The 24460-nt window shown below is 35.8% G+C and overlaps 1 protein-coding gene across 1 annotated transcript in view; it reads right to left on the bottom strand.

Annotated features, from left to right (window-relative positions):
* Nucleotides 1-24460, bottom strand: part of ARAP2 (ArfGAP with RhoGAP domain, ankyrin repeat and PH domain 2) — a 188765-nt gene that overhangs the window by 31149 nt on the left and 133156 nt on the right. Inside the window, 2 exon segments of the mRNA XM_032633599.1 lie at nt 44-183; nt 10141-10269. Coding sequence (XP_032489490.1) covers nt 44-183; nt 10141-10269 — 269 coding nt within the window.

The following is a 24460-nucleotide window of genomic DNA, read 5'->3' on the forward strand; positions in this document are numbered from 1 at the left end:
CACAAAAGTATATACATATTCAAATACTACATATATTAAATACCTTCATATCCTTGTAAAGAAAGAGATACCCATCTCGTAAAACAAAATACCGGTCTTGAAACTTATTTCCAGAGAGTATTTTAGATGGTTCTTCTTTGATTTTCAAGACTCCCTCTTTGATACTTTCCAGGGCCTTCCTCTCTGTAAAGTACAACATTTACTTTTGTAAGTTGGGTACATTTTCATTTATTTGTAATAGAATATAAAACATTTTTGTATTTTCAGTTTTGATGATATAAAGTAATAACGTGTTTCCTACCATTAAGAAGCCTCTAGTTAATTTCTGGTAACACCTTGTGTCAGGGGAGTATTGGATAAGTCATAGATCCAGTAACCAGATCTATTTATATCTATTTATAATACATAGGCCTGCCCATGCTGTCCAATTAGCTACTGGCTAATGAGCATCTGAAACATGGCTAGTCTCAACTGTGATGTGCTATGAGTATAAAATATATACCATATTTTGAAGATTAATACCAAAAAAATGTAAACATATCACAATTTTATAACACTGATTACATGTTGAAATAATAATATTTTGGATATGTGAGTTTAAATAGAAGATACAAGTAAAATTAATTTCACCTATTTCTTTATATATATGTTTATATATATATTTTAAAATGCGGCTATTAGGCAATTTAAAATTACATACTCAGCTTGCATTTTATTTCTCTGAATACCACTCATATAAATAATGCAAAATACACAGGTAAAAGAGAAATCTCTTCTGGAATCCTGTCTCAGGAATCCAGGAATTCTTGAGACATTAGAGAAATTCCTATTCCTATGAAACAGGTAAGGGTAAAGAAGGCAAAACTGCTAATAATGCTCGTGCAATACTGCCAGTGTCCCACACTTAGAAATCATTTCAACAGTTCTATTAAAAATCACATTTTTGGTAAAAAAAAAAATGTTGAAGTTGTGTAGATTTATCACGAATAAATTTATCACTGTATCTCTAGTCTACAGCTTTCTTCTTGAAATCCCAACAGTATTAAACTGCCTACTTGAGAACTGAGGAACAGTGGAAAGAAAAGAAACCTGAAGCCAAGTAGCCACGACATGGTCATTCTGGGGTCAACTCCTGCTTTTCCTATAAAACGGGAGTAATAACACTTATCCTGCAGATTGTTATCCTCATGTTAGATCATGTCCATAAAAGATGAAGCATGAGACATTATATCAGGATGAGGGTTTTTAGCAATTTCCTGGTATTAAGGTGACACAATTTTTAAATATTCATGCAGAGTTTCTAAAATTTACAAATAACTTGATTTTAGAAAGAAAAACTCAATCTAAAACCTAGCATCCCTTGGTTTGGGGAAAACCTTTACTTATACAGCAAATACTACACAGACATTCACAATTATAGTTAGTATAAGAAGACGAAAGTTAGAAAAAATTGAAATAGTGCCTTATAACTCAAATATGAGCATGGGATGACAACCTGGAAGCAAAAATCCCCATGATTAATCACATCACTGATCCTAACCGCAAACAAAAGTAACTGACAAGCCCCAATAGTTTTCATGATCTGCATACTGGTCACAGATGACATTCTTTTAATTGCGATGTTATACTAAAATAGGTTCTTTTTAGGTGGTCTGTGACCTTAAAATAATTTCTGAAAAATACACTGCTAACATTTGTCTTCTGGTATAATCTCTTAATATTTTATAGCTAAATAACTTCTATTTAAGTTAAAAATAACACTTATCCAATTAAAAGACTTGAAAGAAGATGTATTTTAATGCAATAGGAAGATCAAGGAAAAAATATAAAAGTAGTATTCAGCAAAATTCATATGACATCAATTCATTCTTCATGAAGTATTAAGAGTCCAGTAATACAGTAACCTCAAAAGAGATGATTTCTGGACTTGCAGTGCAGTGTAAGAGACAGAGTGAACATGGACTAACGAACAGTGCTTATATATCCTGATAGGAGAAATACAGTAAGCAATTTAGAAAACATTGGGTGGGCCTAGTGATTCAGTTGATTTAGAACAGAAAAGTGGAGAAAGGCATTTATAATACTATTGATTTAGAAATAGGTAAAGTATTTTAAGAGCATTAAATTATAATCAAGTTGTGAGATAAAGATATTATATATTGCTCAAGCCAAACCAATTCCATTCACACCTTCTGATTATACTTTAAGATTTTTGTTCAACTTAATAAAGCTTTCTAATTTTACCAATAAGAAATAATCGTATGTCCAGTGTTAAAGTAAACCACTCATAGGTCAAATAGAAAACAGGCTTAGGAAAAAAAAATATTGTTGACACCTTTGGTTGCTTTTTATTAAAATTTATTTTTAAAAATCATATGTAATTATCTTAGCTAACTCTTGTTGTACGCATTATTAAGGGACTCGGGAGGAGGCTTTGAGAGGAATATATGGTAAGGAGAAGGAAAGACCAAAAAGAACCTTGAAACACTAAGTTCCATGATAAATACTGAGAACTTAGAAGAATTTCTAAAAGCTCACACAATGTTAAAATAAGTAGAAAAAAACACCCATCGCTTAAGGGCCAAGATGAAGTTATGTACTTTGGGGACATTGTGCATGACTCAGTGTGTAACACAACGAAGGATATGAATTAAATGGCTTCCAATAATTCGCTTTTCCAAGCTTTTCCAGTACTGCCAGGTCCCTCAACTGTGGAGTACCTCACACTTATATTTTCACTTCCTCTACCTCATCCTGGGGAGAAAGTTTAAGATCTAGAGACACTGTTATCATTAGAGAATCATAAACCCCTTTCCCCCTCCAGGTGTTTGCTCAGACAAGGAAGGAAGGCTCAGTTGAGTTCAGTGAAGGTTCTTTAGAGGTAACACTGGGTAAGATAACAGATTGGTATTCTTAGTTATATTGTGCTGTAATTTTGTTATTAATTAGAAAAGCCCTTAAAAAGTACATGTATGAAACCACGCAGAATGGTCAATTTATTTATTTAAACAGAACAGACATCATATTACTGAGACTATGAAACTGATCTCCCCACCCAAAGAAAAAAAACAGTTTTCTAAATCATTTGAAAAACCTCAAGTTCTTAGACAAAAACAGTAATTCCTAACTAGTGGCCCCTAATCCCAGTAAAATAACTGATCTGTGGAGGAGCTTGGAGGGTCTTGGGAAGGAGAGACAGAGACAGACAGAGATAGGGAGAGACACAAAGAGAGAGAAGCGGGTGGGGGAACATAAACTAGGAATGGTATTTCTAGAATACATATTCCTCCTTTATCCTTCATGCCCAGTCATCTAGCAGTTCAGCCATTGTTCTCTCAAAGTTTCTCTCTGGGGTTCAATTCCACTTCTTTTCCAATATCATCTCCCTAACCCCTGCCTTTTCTACCTAATACCTAGATGCCAGGATTCTATAATTCCATGTCCTGCTTTTCTAATGGCTCCATATAATTCCAGATTTGTGCTATGCAAATACTGTTTTATCATGTTAATACCCTTTCCAAAACTCTATTTTTTTTTTTTTTACTATTTGAAGTCTTACTTATGTAACATGAAAAGCCTAAACTTCTTTCCCTGACTTTTCAAGGACTAAATAAATAAACTAGACTCCTCCTACTCATCTTCATAAGCTATTAAGTTAAAATATAATATTTATTTATAAGTCAGTTGATCATAATACACTGTTTGGAAAACCAATCTGTGTCTCTGTGGCATGACTGAAGTTGATCATCTGAGTGAACCTAAGGGAAATTCCATTCTCCTTGGTTCTATACAAATTCTACCCCCACTTCTGGACCCAACTCATCCTTGAAGATTTTTTCTAACTACTCCAGTCCATACTTGTTATTCATGTCTTTAAAAGTCTAAGATAAAAGTTAGGCATTGAATACATGAAAAGTCATGTTTGTCTCATAATTTTGCTCTTTAAAATAATAATTTCAGTCTATGGCCATACCACCCTGAATGCACCCAATCTCATCTGATCTTGAAAAAATAATAATTTCATGTTTGCTTTTTAAAAAATTGTGGGCTTTAAATTTTCCTCCCCAACCTATGTGAGAACTAACATAGCACAGTGACTACGAGTTTGCTCTGGAGCTAGACTACCTGGGCTTGGATGACAACCACATCCTCCACTGGATCCCAGGTAGTAACCTCTAAATCTCAGTTTCCTCACCTGCTAAATGGGGATTTATACAGTGATCACCCAGTAGATCTGGTATGTAAAGTATTCAGAAGAGTGCTTAGCACATAGCAAGCAGAATGTAATTGCTTATTTATCTAATGAAGGACAAACATCATTTTTTTCTGTACTGCAGAGTCTGTAGTAAACAGTATGGAAAAAATTACCCTTCCAAAGGCCTGGTGATTTATAGACTGAATTTACAAGAGTTTTAAAAACTAAAACCTGCTTCTCCACTTACCAGCAGGTCACCTTGAGGGAGTTATGTAACGTCTCCGTGTCCAAGTTTCTCCATTTATAAAAGGCTTAGAGAGTACTAGTAAAAAAAACCCCTTAAGACTGCTAGGAAGATTAAATGACATGGTGTATGCAAAGCCATCAGCTCAGCATCTGGTGCCCAGTAAATGCGTAGTAACTATGAACAATTTATCTCTTATATATGATCTGAGCAATGAAAAGGGAATATAAAACAAATGGTCTATTTTCCGTGGTCTCTATGTGTCTCCCTTCCTCTTTTGCTGGCAAAGACTATTTTCTCAGGCCTGTACATTATCTGAAAAACCAAGTTCCACCCCTGCGCATGTACTCTAAGTGCTGAAGGAGACAAGCAGTTTTCATGAGAGAATGTGCCACAACCAAGTGATATTTGGCAATATTTGCAGCCTGAAATCTAGAAATTTCTTCCAAATTAAATTAAATTCCAAATTAAAAATTATCCATATTTTCCTTTGTTTGATATTGATTATATAGAACACATATATTCTTTATAATTTGGAGGAAGCAGAATTTGATATAGTTCACTCACTGCATGACATTCGCTCAAAATGTATTTAATAAAATTTAGTTCTACGACTGAGTAGTATATTCTCCTTTGTTACTTGTATTGAAGAAGTAATGCTTAATAGAACTAGCAGCCTGATAACATCCTTTTGTAATTAGATTATCCTTAAGCAGTAAAATTGTAAATATACTTACTACTGGAGGATTGACTAGAAAAGTACCAGAGATTCCACGCCATTTTACTGACAATGCAGCAAATTGTAGAAAGTAGAACACTACTTTTCTATTCTATCATCAATTTCCAAGAAAATACTTCCACTTGAAGTGGACTGGATCTTACTTTCAACTTTTACACATCTTTGGATTTAAAAAGATATGACGGGAGTGGAATATAAATTATTTCAGCTAGACTATGATTTATGAACTCATACTATTTTTGCTGGAATTTTCCTTTATTTTCTTAAGTCAGTTGATAGGGGATGGCTCAGCTTTCCAGGTCTGAATTTGCTGGAAGCAGCTGCATTTTGAACTATTCTATTCTAATGTAAATTTAATTCCAAAGCATCTGTCATATGTGGCAATCTAAATTTAGAAACCCACACGCATTTTCATTTGAGTTACATCTTCTATCTTAAAAGTAGTTCTTCCCCATTGAGATCATTAAAACTTGATTCTGTTGTATCACATTCTATTGGGGTAATATTAAAGAACTTTAGTGCTTAAAATAAGACTTCTGCAACAAAAAATTATTTATTCTGGAACCTTATAGAAGCTATAAATTTATGGCTAACTTGTGATAGAGATGTTGAAACTTAATATGAGGTAATGATAATATAAGATGGTCTAATATGATTAGCTCTGACAAAGTCTAAATGGCAATTTAAATGAAGTTTCATTCTCCCTATCTCAATGTCTCAGCCATAATCCATGGGGTAGAAAAGAAATTCAGACTATTATTTTTCTTTTCAGGTTAGTTACCTCCTCATTACAATAAGGACAATAGCCCAAAATGCTTCTCAGAAATACAATGCTGCTTTTGCAAAACACAGAATTGATTTTTAAGTAGAGGCAACAGAAAATTCATTTACTCTTACATACTTGTATAAAAGTAAAGTATGCTTCCTCATTACCTTAAATGAATGAGCAGAAATTAAGTGTTGTTTGACTCTAAAGTCTGTTCCTTCTTGTGATATCTATATTTTAAACTATTGAGATAAAATGAACAAATTGAGAAAATTAAAACCCCTAAACAACCCCAAACCCCTAAACTTATTATTTGATAAAATTTTTCATTAAGCAAGAAGGTGGTATCAAACAAAAGTATATGCCTATAATTTGTTGCATAAAATCAGAAATACCATCATGCAATTAATGAAATGCAAGTCGTGTGTGTGTGTGTGTGTGTGTGTGTGTGTGTAGATAAAGGAGAGACAGGAAGAGATAGGGATAGGTAGACAGACACTAAGGTTTGTGGCAAAAGGTGTCAGGTATGATGAGACAGGTGTGACAGAGGTGTCGGTGCTACTTTATGTTTTAAGAAAATATTAACACAATAGCTATTCATTACTGAGAGAAAAGTATGGTTGTAACCAACCAGCCTTGTTTCAAACTGTGCTAATTTCCACTTGGCCCCCAGGTTAGAATAAGAAAATCTTAAGAAAGGAAAAGAAATCCTTAACATTGTTTCCTCTCTGCTGTGAAGAGCCATGTGTTTCTGAGGTGATTCCAGTTTTTCTGCTAACAAATTGACAGAGAAATCACATTTGATTTACTTTCACTATTTTCCTTTTAGATCCCAATTTTAAGTAGTAGTGCATGTAATGAATGGAGCAATAACTCTGGAGTAGGTGGTCACTGTGATTGATTTAGGAGACATTTGCCAAGACAAAGACAAAGTAGACTGAATACCTAACCAACCTAAAATCTATCACACAGGGTACCCCATAAGAAGTACTTAGAATCCCTAGGTTACTGTAAGACATGACTATAAGAAAAAATCATGACTTTAGAAGCTGATTTAAAAACAAACAATAGGCCAAACCTTCTTTAAAATGACAATCCTAAATGCACACAGATGCAGAACCAACCATAATGAAAAAGATTTTACTTTGACAATCTGAATATAAATCAAGCTCTAATTAAAAACATTTTATAAAAATGTTATTGGCTAGAAAACTAAAAAAGAAAGTTAAATATTTACTCCATAGGTACTCCTGTTTCTGACCAAAAGTACATAACTACTAATATGAAATGGTCTAATTAATGTATTTCCTGAGGGTTACTCTAAAACCTGACTTTTTTTTTTTCATTCAGAGGGACATAATTTCCTGGTAGAAAGAACTATTGATATCATAATAACAAGTTGCATATTGGCTTGGCCAGCTGAGGAGGGTAGAGTGCAGGGGCAGTGATAAGTTTCATAGCTCCCACCCTGTCAGAGGAATGCAGGAGATATGAGAGTAGCATAAGAGTTTACTGACATTTTACTCTAGAGAATATTTCATCCAAATCTCAAAAACTGTCATGTAAGCCTGCTTTCCACTGCTTGGGTTCCCCAGTATTTATGCAAGGTGCTTTGTCTAGACCTTACAGAAGCTTGATGCTTTCAAAACAGGACACACTCATAACCCCTAAAAGAGGACACGTATAATAGGTGAGGCATCATTTTAATGCCCAATTAAATGCCCAATCTTCCTACCTAGTTTGTGGGTAGAGCAATTTATAGTTTGTCACTCGACCATTTCTTGTTGCCCTTAAACAACAAAGATTTTACTCAGATGTGATTGCTCTAAACCCACTCAATCTAACATCGCTAATACAGCACTTAATGGTATCCTTGCTTTGGGTTATCCCTCAGGCCACCTGCACAAAACCTTCCTTTATATTATAGCCTTTTAAGATCTTATTCTTGTCTGGTTTTATTCACATAGACAGTCCACTAGCATTCAAACAAGAGCTAAGTTTTTGCAACATGGAGAATTAAGAGACATTTTTGAGGGATATTAGAAAAAGAAAAATTCTCACCAAAAATAAATTAAAATTTACCTGAAAAGATGACTTATTTTCTAAAAGAAAAGAAGCCATGAGAACCTATAATGTATTTCATAATGCAGGCAGGAGTTTGTTCATAAACTCAATACGTTTCCTTTATCTCAATGTTAAAATGAAAGAATAACAGAATTTAAGAGTTAGGCCAGATTTCAAAGGTTATCTAAATCAGAGATTCTCAACATGACACTATTGATATGTTGAGCCAGATTATGCTTTGTTGTAAAGAGCCTTCCTGTGTATTGTAGGATGTTTAGCAGCATCTCTGGTCTCTAACCACTAAATACCAGAAACACCACCCTACCCAGTGTGACCGTCAGAAATATCTCCAGACATTGCCAAATGCCCCCTGGGGGACAAAAATCTCCCCCACCTGACAATCACTGCTCTATGACAGGGATGTCTGTAGCAGTCATATGATGAGAGAGAATTTCTATTGCAATCGTTAAGCAGTATACAGAGGATGTGGCCAAAATCATATGTAGGAGTAAGAAAGAAGTTAAACAAGACAAAGTTGTCTAAAAGGCTAAATTTCTATAGCAAAAAGAACGCATGTTGTGTTTATTTAGATGCTAGTAAGACCAGAATGACATAGAAGCTGTTAAACTGCTTGCATTTTGTAAAAATACTTTTGTGTAATTGTAAGATATGAAGGGCAGAGTTATGGACTGAATGTTTATGTTTCCCCAATTCATATGTTGAAACCTACCTACATGGTATCAGGTTTTAGGAGGTGGGGCCTTTATGAGGTAATTAGGATTAGATGAGGTCATGAGGGTGGAATCCTCAGGAATGGGCTTAGTGCCCTTGTTAAGAGTCACGGAGAGTGCGCTTCCCCTCTCTGCTCTCCACCCTGGGAGGATACAAGAAGTCCCCAGTCTGCAACCTGGAAGAGGCCTCTCACCAGAACTTGGCCAGGCTGGCACCCTGATGTCAGACTTCTAGGTGCCACACTGTGAGAAATAAACTTCTGTTGTTTATGAGCCATCTAGTCCATTGTAGTCTGTTATAGTAGCCAGATTATCATGAAATCAGAAACATATCAGATTAGCCTGGTACAATTAAGAACTTGCTGACTTATGGCTACTAGCTAGAGAGTCTGCAATCATACCAAGTAGCTTTACCGCATTTAAGAACTGTACCCACTTCCCCATCTTTTTTCTTAATAATTAGAAGTAAAACCAATCTGTTCTCAAATCTAGTACTTAATAAATGTGTGATCTGGAGGCAAGTTACTTAATTTCTCTGAGCTTCCCTTTTCTCAATTGTAAAATTCAAATGATAATATAACTCCTGGAGAAATTTTTTAAAAAGTATAAATGAGTTTTGGTATGCAGAGAGCTCATTTTATAATACTTGATTAATAAATAGTAATGGTTATTATCAATATGAATTATAAAAGTTGTGGTAAATTTTATCTTATAAAACTTAAATCCTCTGCTTTCGGGGTTGGTTTATAGACAGTGTGGCAAGAAATCTTTTTCTGTCAGATGATGTCAACATAACAGAAGAATCTAAGTTTCAAAATGAAAGTTTTCTGATACCTCAAACAAGTTCAGAGACTGTCTTATATGGATCCCCCGTGCTAGCTAACTTCTTATTTAACCTTACATGTATACATGTCTTCTCCCAGTTGGATGGCAAATATCCTTATTGGAAGTATTTATTTTGTATTTGTTTTCCAATATTACTGCAAAATAGGTGAGAATTATAACAAGCACACAATCTCAGAGCTTGCGATTCTTGAATGCTCAGAGAACTTTCAAATGTAAATATAATTCAAGATGATTCACCATCTATCTAAAAATTAGGAAAACACTTAAGCATGGCAAATAAATAAAATAAACCCAAAACCTTAAAAAGATGAATCATTCCTGCTAAATCTTTAATTTGATATGGTCAAATTAACCAACTATTACCACAGTCTGACCCACCAGGAAAATATGACCCTGGCACTTGGTCTATATATTCTTCTTTCTAAGAATAATGGCAGTAGATTTTTCATTTAGCTACTCATTTTTACATTTTCAGAAAACACTTGTGCCATAATAATTATCCTTTAACCACTTGAATTTTCAATCATAGTTGCAATGCGAAATAACAGCACCTACCATTATAGTGTTTAACTGTGTCAATGGTTAAGAATCTCTTCACCACAAGATAAGCAGATCCAGGTTCAGCTAATGAACTCCACCGAAGCACCTGTTCCAACACATTTTCTGTGTAGTGAAGAGGGCGCTCTGCAAACAGAAACAAATCAAATTACAAACGAAATCTTAACTTTTTTTAATTATAAAATTTAAAACGTCCTTTTAGAAAGCTCTGTACAAGACAATAAGCATGACTGTATCTTATGGTACACAAGATAGTGCTAGGACTACATACAGGAAACCCTAAGACCTAGAATAGCATTAAGCACGTAATAAAATTTACTGTATAAATAAATCTTTGCAGGGACATTTGTTTGTTATGCAACAATTTAAAAGAAATTCAGAGGTACTACCCTTTAAATATAATTTCACAAATATAGCTACCTTTTTGTACAACAAATTAGTGAATTACTCTACTTTTTAATTTAAACAACATTCTGGTTTGCTTATGGAAAGCTGTGTACTTGAATATGCCAATAATAATTATAAAAGGACTAGTAAAATTAGTCTTGTCCAGTACTAAGTAATAACATAAATAAACCCTTTGTTTCTCCCAACAAGACTAGCATAATTTGCGATCAATATTAGTGAATAACTTATAGCTGATACAGTCAACTTACATGAAATTATAAAAAATAACTTCAACAGAGAATATAAGATAATCATTATCAAACAGTACTGAGTAATCTATGTTTAACTATTAGTGGAAATATCAATCAGAAACATTATGTAGCAATATTATACATTAACTGTTCATATAATAGGCCAACAAGCAAGAAGTTGATGACATCTTAAAGATTTCTCCTTGGTAGAAGGACGTGATCTCACTCCCTCTTGCGAGAACACCAGAATCACAACTAACTGCTGAATAGTCAATGACAGGAAGACACTGGAACTCACCAAAAAAGATACCCCGCATCCAAAGACAAAGGAAAAGCCACAATGAGACGGTAGAAGGAGCACAATCACAATAAAATCAAATCTCATAACCACTGGGTGGGTGACTCAGAGACTGGAGAACAATTATACCACAGAAGTCCACCCACTGGAATGAAGGTTCTGAGCCCCACGTCAGGCCTCCCAACCTGGGGGTCCGGCAGCGGGAGGAGGAATGCCTAGAGAATCAGACTTAAAGGCTAGTGGGATTTGATTACAGGAATTTGACAGGACTGGGGGAAACAGGGACTGCACTCTTGGAGAGCACACACAAGTGCGCACTGGGACCCAGGGGAAGGAGCAGTGACCCCAGGGGAGACTGAATCAGACCTACCAGCTAGTGTTGGAGGGTCTCCTGCAGAGGCAGGGGGTGGCTCTGTCTCACCATGAGGACAAGGACACAGGCAGTAGAAGTTCTGGAAAGTATTCATCAGTGTGAGCCCTCCCAGAGTCTGCCATTAGCTCCACCAAAGAGCCCAGGTAGGCTTCAATGTTGGGTCACCTCAGGCCAAACAATGAATAGGGAGGGGACTCAGCCCCACCCATCAGCAGGCAAGATGATTAAAGTTTTACTGAGCTCTGCCCACCAGAGCAACACCCAGCTCTACCCACCACCAGTCCCTCACATCAGGATACTTGCACAAGCCTCTTAGACAGCCTCATCCACCAGAGGGCAGACAGCAGAAGCCAGAAGAACTACAATCCTGCAGCCTGTGGAAAAAAACCACATTTACAGAAAGACAGACAAGATGAAAAGGCAGAAGGCTATGTACCAGGTGAAGGAATAAGATAAAACCCCAGAAAAACAGCTAAATGAAGTGGAGATAGGCAACTTTCCAGAAAAAGAATTCAGAATAATGATAGTGAAGATGATCCAGGACCTCGGAAAAAGAATGGAGGCAAAGATCGAGATGATGCAAGAAATGTTTAACAAACACCTAGAAGAATTAAAGAAGAAACAAACAGAGATGAACAATACAATAACTGAAATGAAAACTACACTAAAAGGATTCAATAGCAGAATAACTGAGGCAGAAGAACGGATAAGTGACATGGAAGACAGAATGGTGGAATTCACTGCTGCAGAACAGAATAAAGAAAAAAGAATGAAAAGAAATGAAGACAGCCTAAGAGACCTCTGGGATAATGTTAAACACAAAAACATTCGCATTATAGGGGTCCCAGAAAGAGAAGGGAGAGAGAAAGGACCTGAAAAATATTTGAAGAGATTATAGTCGAAAACTTCCCTAACATGGGAAAGGAAATAGCCACCGAAGTCCAGGAAGTGCTGAGAATCCAAGGCAGGAGAAACCCAAGGAGAAACACGCCAAGATACATAGTAAACAAATTGGCAAAAATTAAAGACAAAGAAAAATTATTGAAAGCAGCAAGGGAAAAAATGACAAATAATATACAAGGGAACTCCCATAAGGTTAACAGCTGATTTCTCAGCAGAAACTCTACAAGCCAGAAGGGAGTGGCATGATATACTTAAAGTGATGAAAGGGAAGAACCTACAACCAAGATTACTCTACCCAGCAAAGATCTCATTCATATTTGATGGAGAAATCAAAAGCTATACAGAGAAGCAAAAGCTAAGAGAATTCAGCACCACCAAACCAGCTCTACAACAAATGGTAAAGGAACTTCTCTAAGTGGGGAACACAAGAGAAGAAAAGGACCTACACAAAGAAACCCAAAACAATTAAGAAAATGGTAATAGGAACATACATATCGATAATTAACTTAAACGTGAATGGATTAAATGCTCCAAACAAAAGACACAGCCTTGCTGAATGGATACAAGAACAAGACCCATCTATATGCTGTCTACAAGAGACCCACTTCAGACCTAGGGACACATACAGACTGAAAGTAAGGGGATGGAAAAAGATATTCCATGCAAATGGAAATAAAAAGAAAGCTGGAGTAGCAATTCTCATATCAGACAAAATAGACTTTAAAATAAAGAATGTTAGTAGAGACAAGGAAGGACACTACATAATTATCATGGGATCAATCCAAGAAGAAGATATAACAATTATAAATATATATGCATCCAACATAGGAGCACCTCAATACATAAGGCAACTGCTAACAGCTGTAAAAGAGGAAATCAACAGTAACACAATAATAGTGGGAGACTTTAACACCTTACTTACACCAATAGACAGATCATCCACACAGAAAATTAATAAGGAAACACAAGCTTTAAGCGACACAACAGACTACGTAGATTTAATAGATATTTATAGGACATTCCAGGTAAAACAGCAGATCACACTTTCTTCTCAAGTGCACAGAGAACATTCTCCAGGATAGATCACATCTTGGGTCACAAATCAAGCCTCAGTAAATTTAGGAAAACTGAAATCATATCAAGCATCTTTTCTGGCCACAACACTATGAGATTAGAAATGAATTACAAGGAAAAAAACATAAAAAACACAAACACACGGAGGGTAAACAATACGTTACTAGATAACCAAGAGATCACTGAAGAAATCAAAGAGGAAATCAAAAAATAGCTAGAGACAAATGACAATGAAAACATAATGATCCAAAACATATGGGATGCAGCAAAAGCAGTACTAGAAGGGAAGTTTATAGCTGTACAAGCCTACCTCAAGAAACAAGAAAAATGTCAAATAAACAATCTAACCTTACACCTAAAGGAACTAGAGAAAGAAGAACAAACAAAACCCACAGTTAATAGAAGGAAAGAAATCCTAAAGATCAGAGCAGAAATAAATGAAAAAGAAACAAAGAAAAGAATAGCAAAGATCAATAAAACTAAAAGCTTGTTCTTTGAGAAGATAAACAAAATTGATAAACCATGAGCCACACTCATCAAGAAAAAGAGGGAGAGGACTCAATAAAATTAGAAATGAAAAAGGAGAAGTTACAACAGACACCGCAGAAATACAAATACTCCTAAGAGACTATTAAAAGCAACTCTATGGTAATAAAATGGACAACCTGGAAGAAATGGACAAATTCTTAGAAAGGTATAACCTTCCAAGACTGAACCAGGAAGAAATAGAAAATATGAACAGATCAATCACAAGTAATGAAATTTAAACTCTGATTAAAAATCTTCCAACAAACAAAAGTCCAGGACCCGATGGCTTCACAGGTGAATTCTATCAAACATTTAGAGAAGGGCTAATACCCATCCTTCTCAAACTCTTCCATAAAATTGCGGAGGAAGGAACACTCCCAAACTCATTCTATGAGGCCACCATCACCCTGACACCAAAACCACACAAAGATAGTACAAAAAAGAATATTACAGACCAATATCGCTGATGAATATCGATGAAAAAATCCTCAACAAAATACTAGCAAACAGAATCCAACAACACGTTAAAAGGGTCATACACCATGATCAAGTGGGATTTATCCCAGGGATGCAAGGATTCTTCAATATACACAAATCAATCAATGTGATACACCATATGAACAAATTGAAGAAGAAAAACCATATGATCATCTCAATAGATGCAGAAGAAGCTTTTGACAAAATTCAACATTGATTTATAATAAAAACTCTCCAGAAAGGGGGCATAGAGGGAACCTCCCTCAACATAATAAAGGCCATATATGACAAACCCACAGCAAACAACATTCTCAATGATGAAAAACTGAAAGTATTTCCTCTAAGATTAGGAACAAGACAAGGATGTCCACTCTCACCACTATTATTCAAAATAGTTTTGGAAGTCCTAGCCACAGCAATCAGAGAAGAAAAAGAAATAAAAGGAATACAAATTAGAAAAGAAGAAGTAAAACTGTCACTGTTTGCAGATGACATGATACTATACATAGAGAATCCTAAAGATGCTACCAGAAAACTACTAGAGCTAATCAATGAATTTGGTAAAGTAGCAGGATACAAAATTAATGCACAGAAATCTCTTGCATTCCTATACACTAATAATGAAAAATCTGAAAGAGAAATTAAGGAAACACTCCTATTTACCACTGCAGCAAAAAGAATAAAATACCTAGGAATAAACCTACCTAGGGAGACACAAGACCTGTGTGCAGAAAACTATAAGACACTGATGAAAGAAATTAAAGATGACACCAACAGATGGAGAGATATACCATGTTCTTGTATTGGAAGAATCAATATTGTGAAAATGACTATACTACCCAAAGCAAACTACAGATTCAATGCAATCCCTACCAAATTACCAGTGGCCTGCCTTTTTTACAGAACTAGAACAAAAAATCTTAACATTTGTATGGAGACACAAGAGACCCCAAATAGCCAAAGCAGTTTTGAGGTAAAAAAGCGGAGCTGGAAGAATCAGACTCCCTGAGTTCAGACTATACTACAAAGCTACAGTAATCAAGAAAGTATGGTACTGGCACAAAAACAGAAATATAGATCAATGGAACAGGATAGAAAGCCCAGAGATAAACCCATACACATATGGTCACCTTATCTTTGATAAAGGAGGCAAGAATATTCAGTGGAGAAAAGATACCTGTTCAATAAGTGGTGCTGGGAAAACTGGACAGCTACATGTAAAAGAATGAAACTAGAACACTCCCTAACACCATACACAAAAATAAAATCAAAATGGATTAGAGATCTAAATGTATGACTGGACACTATAAAACTCATAGAGGAAAACAGGAATAACACTCTTTGACATAAATCACAGCAAGATATTTTTTGATCCACCTCCTAGAGTAATGGAAATAAAACCAAAAATAAACAAATGGAACCTAATGAAACTTCAAAGCTTTTGCACAGCAAAGGAAACCATAAACAAGACGAAAAGACAACCCTCAGAATGGGAGAAAATATTTGCAAATGAATCAATGGACAAAGGATTAATCTCCAAAATATGTAAACAGCTCATGCAGCTCAATATTAAGAAAACAAACAATCCAATCCCAAAATGGGCAGAAGACCTAAATAGACATTTCTCCGAAGAAGACATACAGATGGCCAAGAAGCACATGAAAAGCTGCTCAACATCACTAATCATTAGAGAAATGCAAATCAAAACTACAATGAGGTATCACCTCACACTGGTCAGAATGGCCATCATCAGAAAATGTACAAACAACAAATGCTGGAGAGGGTGTGGAGTAAAGGGAACCCTCTTGCACTGTTGGTGGGAATGTACATTGATACAGCCACTATGGAGAACAGTATGGAGGTTCCTTAAAAAACTAAAAATAGAACTACCATATGATCCAGCAATCACACTACTCAGCATGTACACAGAGAAAACCATAATTCAAAAAGACACATGCACCCCAATGTTCACTGCAGCACTATTTACAATAGCCAGGTCATGGAAGCAACCTAAGTGCCCATTGACAGATGAATGGATAAAGAAGATATGGTACATATATACAATGGAATATTACTCAGCCATAAAAAAGAATGAAATTGGGTCATTTTTTGAGACATGGATGGATCTAGAGGCTATCATACAGAGTGAAGTAAGTCAGAAAGAGAAAAACAAATATCGTATATTAACGCATATATGTGGAACCTAGAAAAATGGTACAGATGAACTGATTTGCAGGGCAGAAATTCAGACACAGATGTAGAGAACAAATGTATGGACACCAAGGGGGGAAAGCAGTGGTGGGGTGACGATGGTGGTGTGATGCATTGGGAGATTGGGATTGGCATGTATACACTGATGTGTATAAAATGGAGGACTAATAAGAAGCTGCTGCATAAAATAATAAATAAAATAAAATTCAAAAATTCAGAAAAAAAGATTTCTCCTTGATAAATGCTCATTCATATACATCTGTTTTATGTAAGCATCTTTTAAAATACATCACAAGTTCTTAGCATAGAATTAACAAAAAAATCACAGGCTTTTAAAATTACAATCAAAGTTTCATAGGAAATTGTTTTGCTGATCAAAATATGCCAATCAGTTAATAAAATGTTATGACAGTAGCATATGCTGAGAAAAAAAGAAATTCAAGATTTTCACAGTATACTGAAAATAGCATAATTGAAATAGCAAGAACATAAGCTCTAACATGAAGATGTTGATGTAACTTTCCTCGTACCATAGCCTTTATAAGTGAGTTCAGCTCTTTCATACTCTCCTACATGTGAAACGAATAGTACTTGGCTTTTCGTTTTTGGTTAAAGTAGTAATTAATGCTAATGACAAACAACAAAGCGTATGTCAATAGCATCACACTTGTATATGACCCATGCTATTTTAATTTGTAATAAAATCACAAGTAAAAAAGACCAAATATATCACATTCTCCTTAATACTGGTCTCCCAGAGAAGTTCAACTACTTGCCTAAAGCCAAATAGCTGGTAAGGAACAAAGATTTGACTCTCAAATGTATCTGACTTTACAGCCCCAAATCATAACTACTACACTCGGTTTTATTTTGGACAAATATGTAAACCTCCCCATGATGATTTTCACACATGTAATTTTGGGGGAAAAGTATCAACTCACCAAGATATTTCTGAGGACTAAATAAGGTAATATAAGCAAAGTGAAAAACAATTCAGTTCACACTTTCTCCTTTGCTTTCCTATCCTTAGTGAGAAGATGGTAAGGAAATAAGATAGTTTCAACATCCTATATGTAAAGAAACTGATGATATTGCAGTTGGATTGGCAGTGGAAATGATACTCTTAACTGCAAAACTATCTGGATTGAAATAAAAGCGTACTCTCCTTTATTACAAGATTAAATTTGTAATGAGAATTCCAAATATCAGAACATTTATATTGAAGAGGGTCACCATTACAAGTAGATACAATAGTGATAGTTCTGAAGTGCTCTTAGTTATACTGAAATATATCACAGCAGACATAGAGATATAGATGTGCAAAAAATTAGCCAAGTATATTTTTCACATCAGTCTCATAGTATGAAATACTTCAGGAGAATGAAAATCCTGAAGATCCAAGTTCCTGCTTAAAAACAGAGCTGAGAGCTTCCCTCGTGGCGCAGTGGTTGAGAATCTGCCTGCCAATGCAGGGGACACGGGTTCGAGCCCTGGTTTGGGAAGATCCCACATGCCGCGGAGCAGCTGGGCCCGTGAGCCACAATTACTGAGCCTGCGCCACTGGAGCCTGTGCTCCGCAACAGGAGAGGCCGCGATAGTGAGAGGCCTGCACACCGTGATGAAGAGTGGCCCCCGCTTGCCACAACTAGAGAAAGCCTTCGCACAGTAACGAAGACCCAACACAGCCATAAATAAATAAATAATAATTTTTTTAAAAAGCTGTAAAAAACAGAGCTGAAAAATGGGTTGAAAAGATAAATATTTTAAATCGTTAGACTGTCAAATGATACAATTCTAAAAGAAAGAGGTAAGAGGCAGGAAAAATGGACTGAGTATCAAACGTTGTTGGAATATAAATTCCTACAAATAAACAAGTTTTTTATTCATAGTTACCATTTACAACCATCTGTCATGATAGATTTTAAGCCTATGTAAGTCAGCTGGCATATTAGAAATAACTAATCTGCACACTATCTATAGCATTAAAATTGCTGAAAATTTCAGCCTGTAGTTTATTTAACAACAGGTCTGGACGTGGTCTTTTGCTAGGTAAATCATGTTCTCTATAGTTTAAAATCTTGTCCACAGAATTAAACCTGGCCTACCTTGTTAGGTAGAGAACTATTCATTTCCACCTGAAATAACAGGTGTTGTCCTTAAACTTCTGGCAGTAATGACACAGGATTTCCAGAGACAATTATGACTTCCTTAATAATTATTTTTAGTGCCAAGCCTAGAGCCATGCAAGTCTTTCTCTGTCCTATCCACATACTCAGAGGGTGACAGCACTTGTGTCAATCAAGAGAAGAGCTAGAAAGACTCTGATTAAAACTGAACTGATCTTCCATTTCATAGTAGCTATGAAGAGAAGGAAGAAAACATTTTGTTATGATATTGCTGTGTAGAAAGTAACTGCTTCACAAACTTGAACCTCTCAGTGAGGAAGCCCACTTAAATGAGGCCCCGTGGGCAGTTAATTTTTTTCAGCATATGAAGAAACCTAAGGGGTATGGGACTACATTGGCAGGGTACAGGTTCATTTTTAAGGTGAAGCATTAAAATAACCGTGTACTTTATAAGTATGGTGAAAGAGATACCCTCTCCTAAGGTGGGTTTCAGCTTGTCCTGATGATTGCCTGACATCGTTCAAAGAGTGAAAACAGAGAAGACTTGTTTCTCCATCTAGTACAAAAAGTTTCAATGTCCCACAGGCAGTCATTTAAAGGAAACCTACTTATAAAACTAACAGCTTAGAATCTAACTCAGACTTACATATAAATTCTCAAAATATTTTATATGGTTTTAGTGTGGTATTTTTTCCCCCAATGAATGTAACTACTGTATGATGAGCAAAAAAAAAAAAAAGATTGTGCTTTGTCTGTCAGAACTTTTCTAAGAGTTGTTTACCATTTGCTGTGGTCTGGAATGTTTGCCCCCTCCCGAGTTCACATGTTGAAACTAATCCCCAATTGATGGTATTATGAGGTGGGCCCTTTGCGAGGTGATTGAATCATGAAGGCAGAGCCCTCCTGAATGGTTTTAGTGCTCTTATAAAGAGATCCCACGAGCTCCCTTCTATCATGTGAGGACTCAGATGAAAACATGGACATCTGTGATCCAGGAAGCAGGCCCTCACCAAACACCAGTCTGCTGGTTGCCTTGGATCTTGGACTTCCCAGCCTCCAGAACTGTGAGAAGTAAATTTCTGTTGTGGAGTTTCTGTTTAAAGCAGGCTGAACAGACTAAGATGCCATTTCACCAATGATGGCAATTCTGCTAATGATACATGAGTCACAAACTGACATCCTTGTATCAGTCTGCATTTGTAGCTGTCACATCCATGATAATTCCATTTATACATTTAAGAATATATTTTCATTATCTTCGACATATAGGAAATGTCCTGAGCATTTATGTATTGTACACATATATTTCTCATTTACTTATTTCTATAATTAGGTTATAACATTTTTTTAATGGGTATAATAGAGTATCTCAGGAGAGTAAAGGGACCAAACAAAATATCTATTATACAAAGGGGGCACTGGAAAAGACAGGGTAGAGGACTATTGCTTTAAAATTTACAGGTACCTAAAATAAAATCCAGCACTTCTGGTTCACTTACTTATTTATCCATTTATTTATTTATTAATCTATCTATTTATTTATTTTTGGTTGCTTCAGTTACTTGGAGGATTTATATTTACATTAGGAAAAAGCACCAATTCCCTGCTGACATTCTTCCTATCAACTACAATCTTGTGACTACCAATGCCTTCACTTTTATCTTCTTTTTACACTTCACTTTATCTTCCCTGCATGTTACTAGAATAAAGCTCTTAACATTTCAGAATTTCAGGTGGAGCACACAGGTCCCATCTGCTCCAGTAAGCCAACATAATCACAGGCCCCTTTGTTGCTTTCTTAGCTTTATTCCTCTAAAAGAAGTGAAAATAATCTTAGGTTTTCCCTTCTGGCAATTTCGACTTGAATGGTTGACCAGACATTAAAGCATGCCAAATTTGAATTCCTAACTCCATCAGATGTATTCTTTCTTGATGTACATGGAGTGTTCCTTTGATTACATATTTGGACATTCACAAGTCAAAACAGCTTGAAGTCTCCTAGTCTTTTTATATCTTCATCAAGATAACTTTTTTTTAATTACGCGAGAAGGAACCACCACCACCACCACCACCAACAACAACAAAAACCCGACTCCAATCTTACCATTTGTGATGTACTAACGGGCACATGCAAGCTGATAGTCATTTTCAGGGTACAGCCCTCCCTTCATTTTCCCAGGTGAAATTTAAAGAGACTGTTTCCAGAATATATTGACAATCTCTCTTCTAGCTCTACATAATTTCTTCCTATCCTCACCCATTCTGCTTACTCCTCTCAGTCCAAAAGACCAATGCCCAAAGGCACAGACCTCCAGAGCTGTGACACAGGGATATGCTTTGACTCAACCCCTGAGAGAACAAGGGTGGTAGCGAGAGGATGCTTACCCCTAAATCCATGATTCATTTTTTGCTGTGGCTCTCCTAAAACAAAACAAACAAAACAAAAACAAAAACAAGCAACAGAAGCATGCAGGAGACCATCAGCTGTCTAAGATCTCTCCAGGGCTTTGATATCTCCTAGTGGTTCCTGATCTATAAGCAGAAATCACTTTTTTTGTGCCTTCCATATTTGGATACATCTACTCCAAGCAGCAACAATCCCAAGTCACTCAGGTTCAGAATGCACACCCTATCCGTGTCCACCTAAGTTAACAAGATATTGAAAATATGTTCCACATCATACACTATGCTAGAGGTACCAAGAGATATAAAGATCTAAAATATATGGTAAATCCTAAAGAACATAAGGCAGAGCCAGCTTACTATTCTACAAGTCAGATTAGTATGCAGTAATTATAGATCTTTAAGCAAATAATCACAAAAGATCAGTGAGAACTATATCCATCTAATTACCATCTGGAGGAAGGGGCATTTGAGCTGGATCCTTGAAGGATGGATACATATGGATAATGAAGAAATAATGAAAGGGTATGTATTTTATATATTGAAGTATAGTTGATTTATAATATTATATTAGTTTCAGGTGTACAACACAGTGATTCAATATTTTTATAGGTTATACTCCATTTAAAGTTATTACAAAATAATGGCTACATTTCCTTGTACTGTATAATATATCCTTGTTGCTTATTTATTTTATACACAGTAGTTTGTATCTCTTAGTCCCCTACCCCTATCTTGCCTCTGCCACTTCCCTCTCCCTCCCTCTGGTAACCACTAATTTGTTCTCTATGCCTGCGAGTCTGTTTCTCTTTTGTTATATATATTCGTTTGCTTTACTTCTTAAATTCCACATATAAGTGACTATATGTGGATATAACAGAGTACTTGTATTTTTCTGACTTATTTCACGAGCATAACACTCGCTAGGTCCATCCCATTGCTGCAATTGGCAGAATTTCATTCTTTTTTATGGTTGACTAGTATTTCACTGTACATACACTGTATATACATATCACATCTTCTTTATCCATTCATCTGTTGATGGACACTATAGTGTTGCTTCCATATCTTGGCAATTGTAAGTTAATGCTGCTATGAACTTTGGGGTGCATGTATCTTTTCAAATTACAGTTTTCTCTTTTCTGGCTATATACCCAGGAGTGGAATTGCTGGATCATACAGTAGCTCTATTTTTAGTTTTGTGGAGGAACCTCCATACTAGTTTTCCATAGTGGCTGCACCAATTACATTCCCACCAACAGTGTACTAGGGTTCTCTTTTTTCCACATCCTTGGCAAACTATTTGTTATTTATAGACATTTTGATGATAGCCATTTTGAGAGGTGTGAGGTGATATCTCATTGTGGTTTTGATTGCATTTCCCTGACGATTAGTGATGTTGAGTATATTTTCATGTACCTGTGGCCACCTACATGTCTTCTTTGGAAAAAATGTCTATTCAGATCCTCTGCCCATTATTAATTGGGTCATTTGGGGGGTTTTTGCTAACTGACTCATATGGGCTCTTTATATATTTTGGATATTAACCTCTTAAACAGATATATTTGCAAATATTTTCTCATATTCTGTAGGTTGTCTTTTTGTTTTGTTGATGGTTTCCTTTGCTGTGCACAGCTTTTAAGTTTAATTAGATCCCATTTGTTTTATTTTTCTTTTGTTTCTTTTGCCTTGGGAGACGGATTCAAAAAATATTGCTACAATTTATATCAAAAGAGTCTTCTGTCTATGTTCTCTTCTAGGAGTTTTATGGATTCAGGTCTTATATTTAAGTCTTTAGTCCATTTTAAGTTTATTTTTGTATACGGCTCGTGAGAAAATGTTCTAATTTCATTCTTTCACATGTAGCTGTCCAGTTTTCCAGTACAACTTATTGATAAGACTGTCTTTTCTCCAGTAATGAAAGAGTTTTTTAAAATGGTTTTTTAAAACAATATGAGAGAGTGGCATGGACTAATATGTACTACCAAATATAAAATAGATAGCTAGTGGGAAGCAGCCGTGTAGCACAGGGAGATCAGCTCGGTGCTTTGTGACCACTAGAGGGGTGGGATAGGGAGGGTGGGAGGGAGGGAGACACAAGAGGGAGGAGATATGGGGATAATGTATAACGTATAGCTGATTCACTTTGTTGTAAAGCAGAACTAACACACCATTTATAAAGCAATTATACTCCAATAAAGATGTTTTAAAACAATAACAACAACAAAAATGATGAAAATTAAAAGAAAAAAAATAAAACAATATGATCCTATTTGTGATTTAGAAAAGATAGTTCTGGCAGTAATGCTGACAATTATCCTTTTACTCACAGGTATGATGAAAGCTGGTAACCTAGCCCCTCCCCTTAAAATTAACAAAAATCAAGACTTTACCACCATTGAACCATATAGTAATACAAAAGTGTGCTTCACTTATGCAAAAGATTTTCATTGTATGGCATGCTAGTACTAGGCACTGTGCCAGGGACAGAGACTGTACTAAAGATAGAAAAAAAGAGAGGCCCTCCTTCCTTCTAAAGAGTTCTCATCAAGAAAGACAAAATAAATCCACATGATAGGCATTATAAAAAAAGATAAAGACAAAGTGCAATGAACACTTAGTCTGGGTTTTAAAGGAGGTAAACAGGTGGGCCAGAGGGGGAAGTGTAAGGCACACTTGGGAAACACCTGCTTGCATGTTAGTCAAGCACAAAGGGTAGAAGTGACTGTCTATAAAGAAATGTAAAATGAGAAAAGATGGTAAAAGATCAGAGCAGCAGAAACCCACTGCTTAGGGAATAGACAGAGGAAGAAGAACTGTACAAATGAGATAAAACGATTTAAGCACCAGGAGAAGAATCCAGGCAGCGATGAAAATAGAGTGAACACTTTCCAAGAAAAAGGGAACGGTCATTAGCAATAAATGCCATGGTAAGGACAAGCAAAGTAAAGCCGGAAGCAAATCCACTGGACTTGGCAGTTAAGGGGTCACAGGAGTCGTTTGACAAAGCACCTTCTGTGAGTGGGGCAGACTGAGCCCAACTATGGGCTAGACAGTGTGAACTGACACCGAAGGGACCAGTGTCACTGAATCTTGGCAATGAATATTGGAAAGTAGTGTTTTAAATACAAATTATATTTTAAGAATTGTGCACAATAAAAAGAAAAAAAGGAATAAAAACATCAAGATGGAATAATGAAAGACAAAGTATTTGATAATCTCATTTCATTCTAACACTGATTACAAGACTCCTAATAATACATGATGAGGTATTTTAACATTCATT

This window comes from Phocoena sinus, chromosome 5, assembly GCF_008692025.1.
Source record: "Phocoena sinus isolate mPhoSin1 chromosome 5, mPhoSin1.pri, whole genome shotgun sequence".
Lineage (NCBI taxonomy): Eukaryota > Metazoa > Chordata > Mammalia > Artiodactyla > Phocoenidae > Phocoena > Phocoena sinus.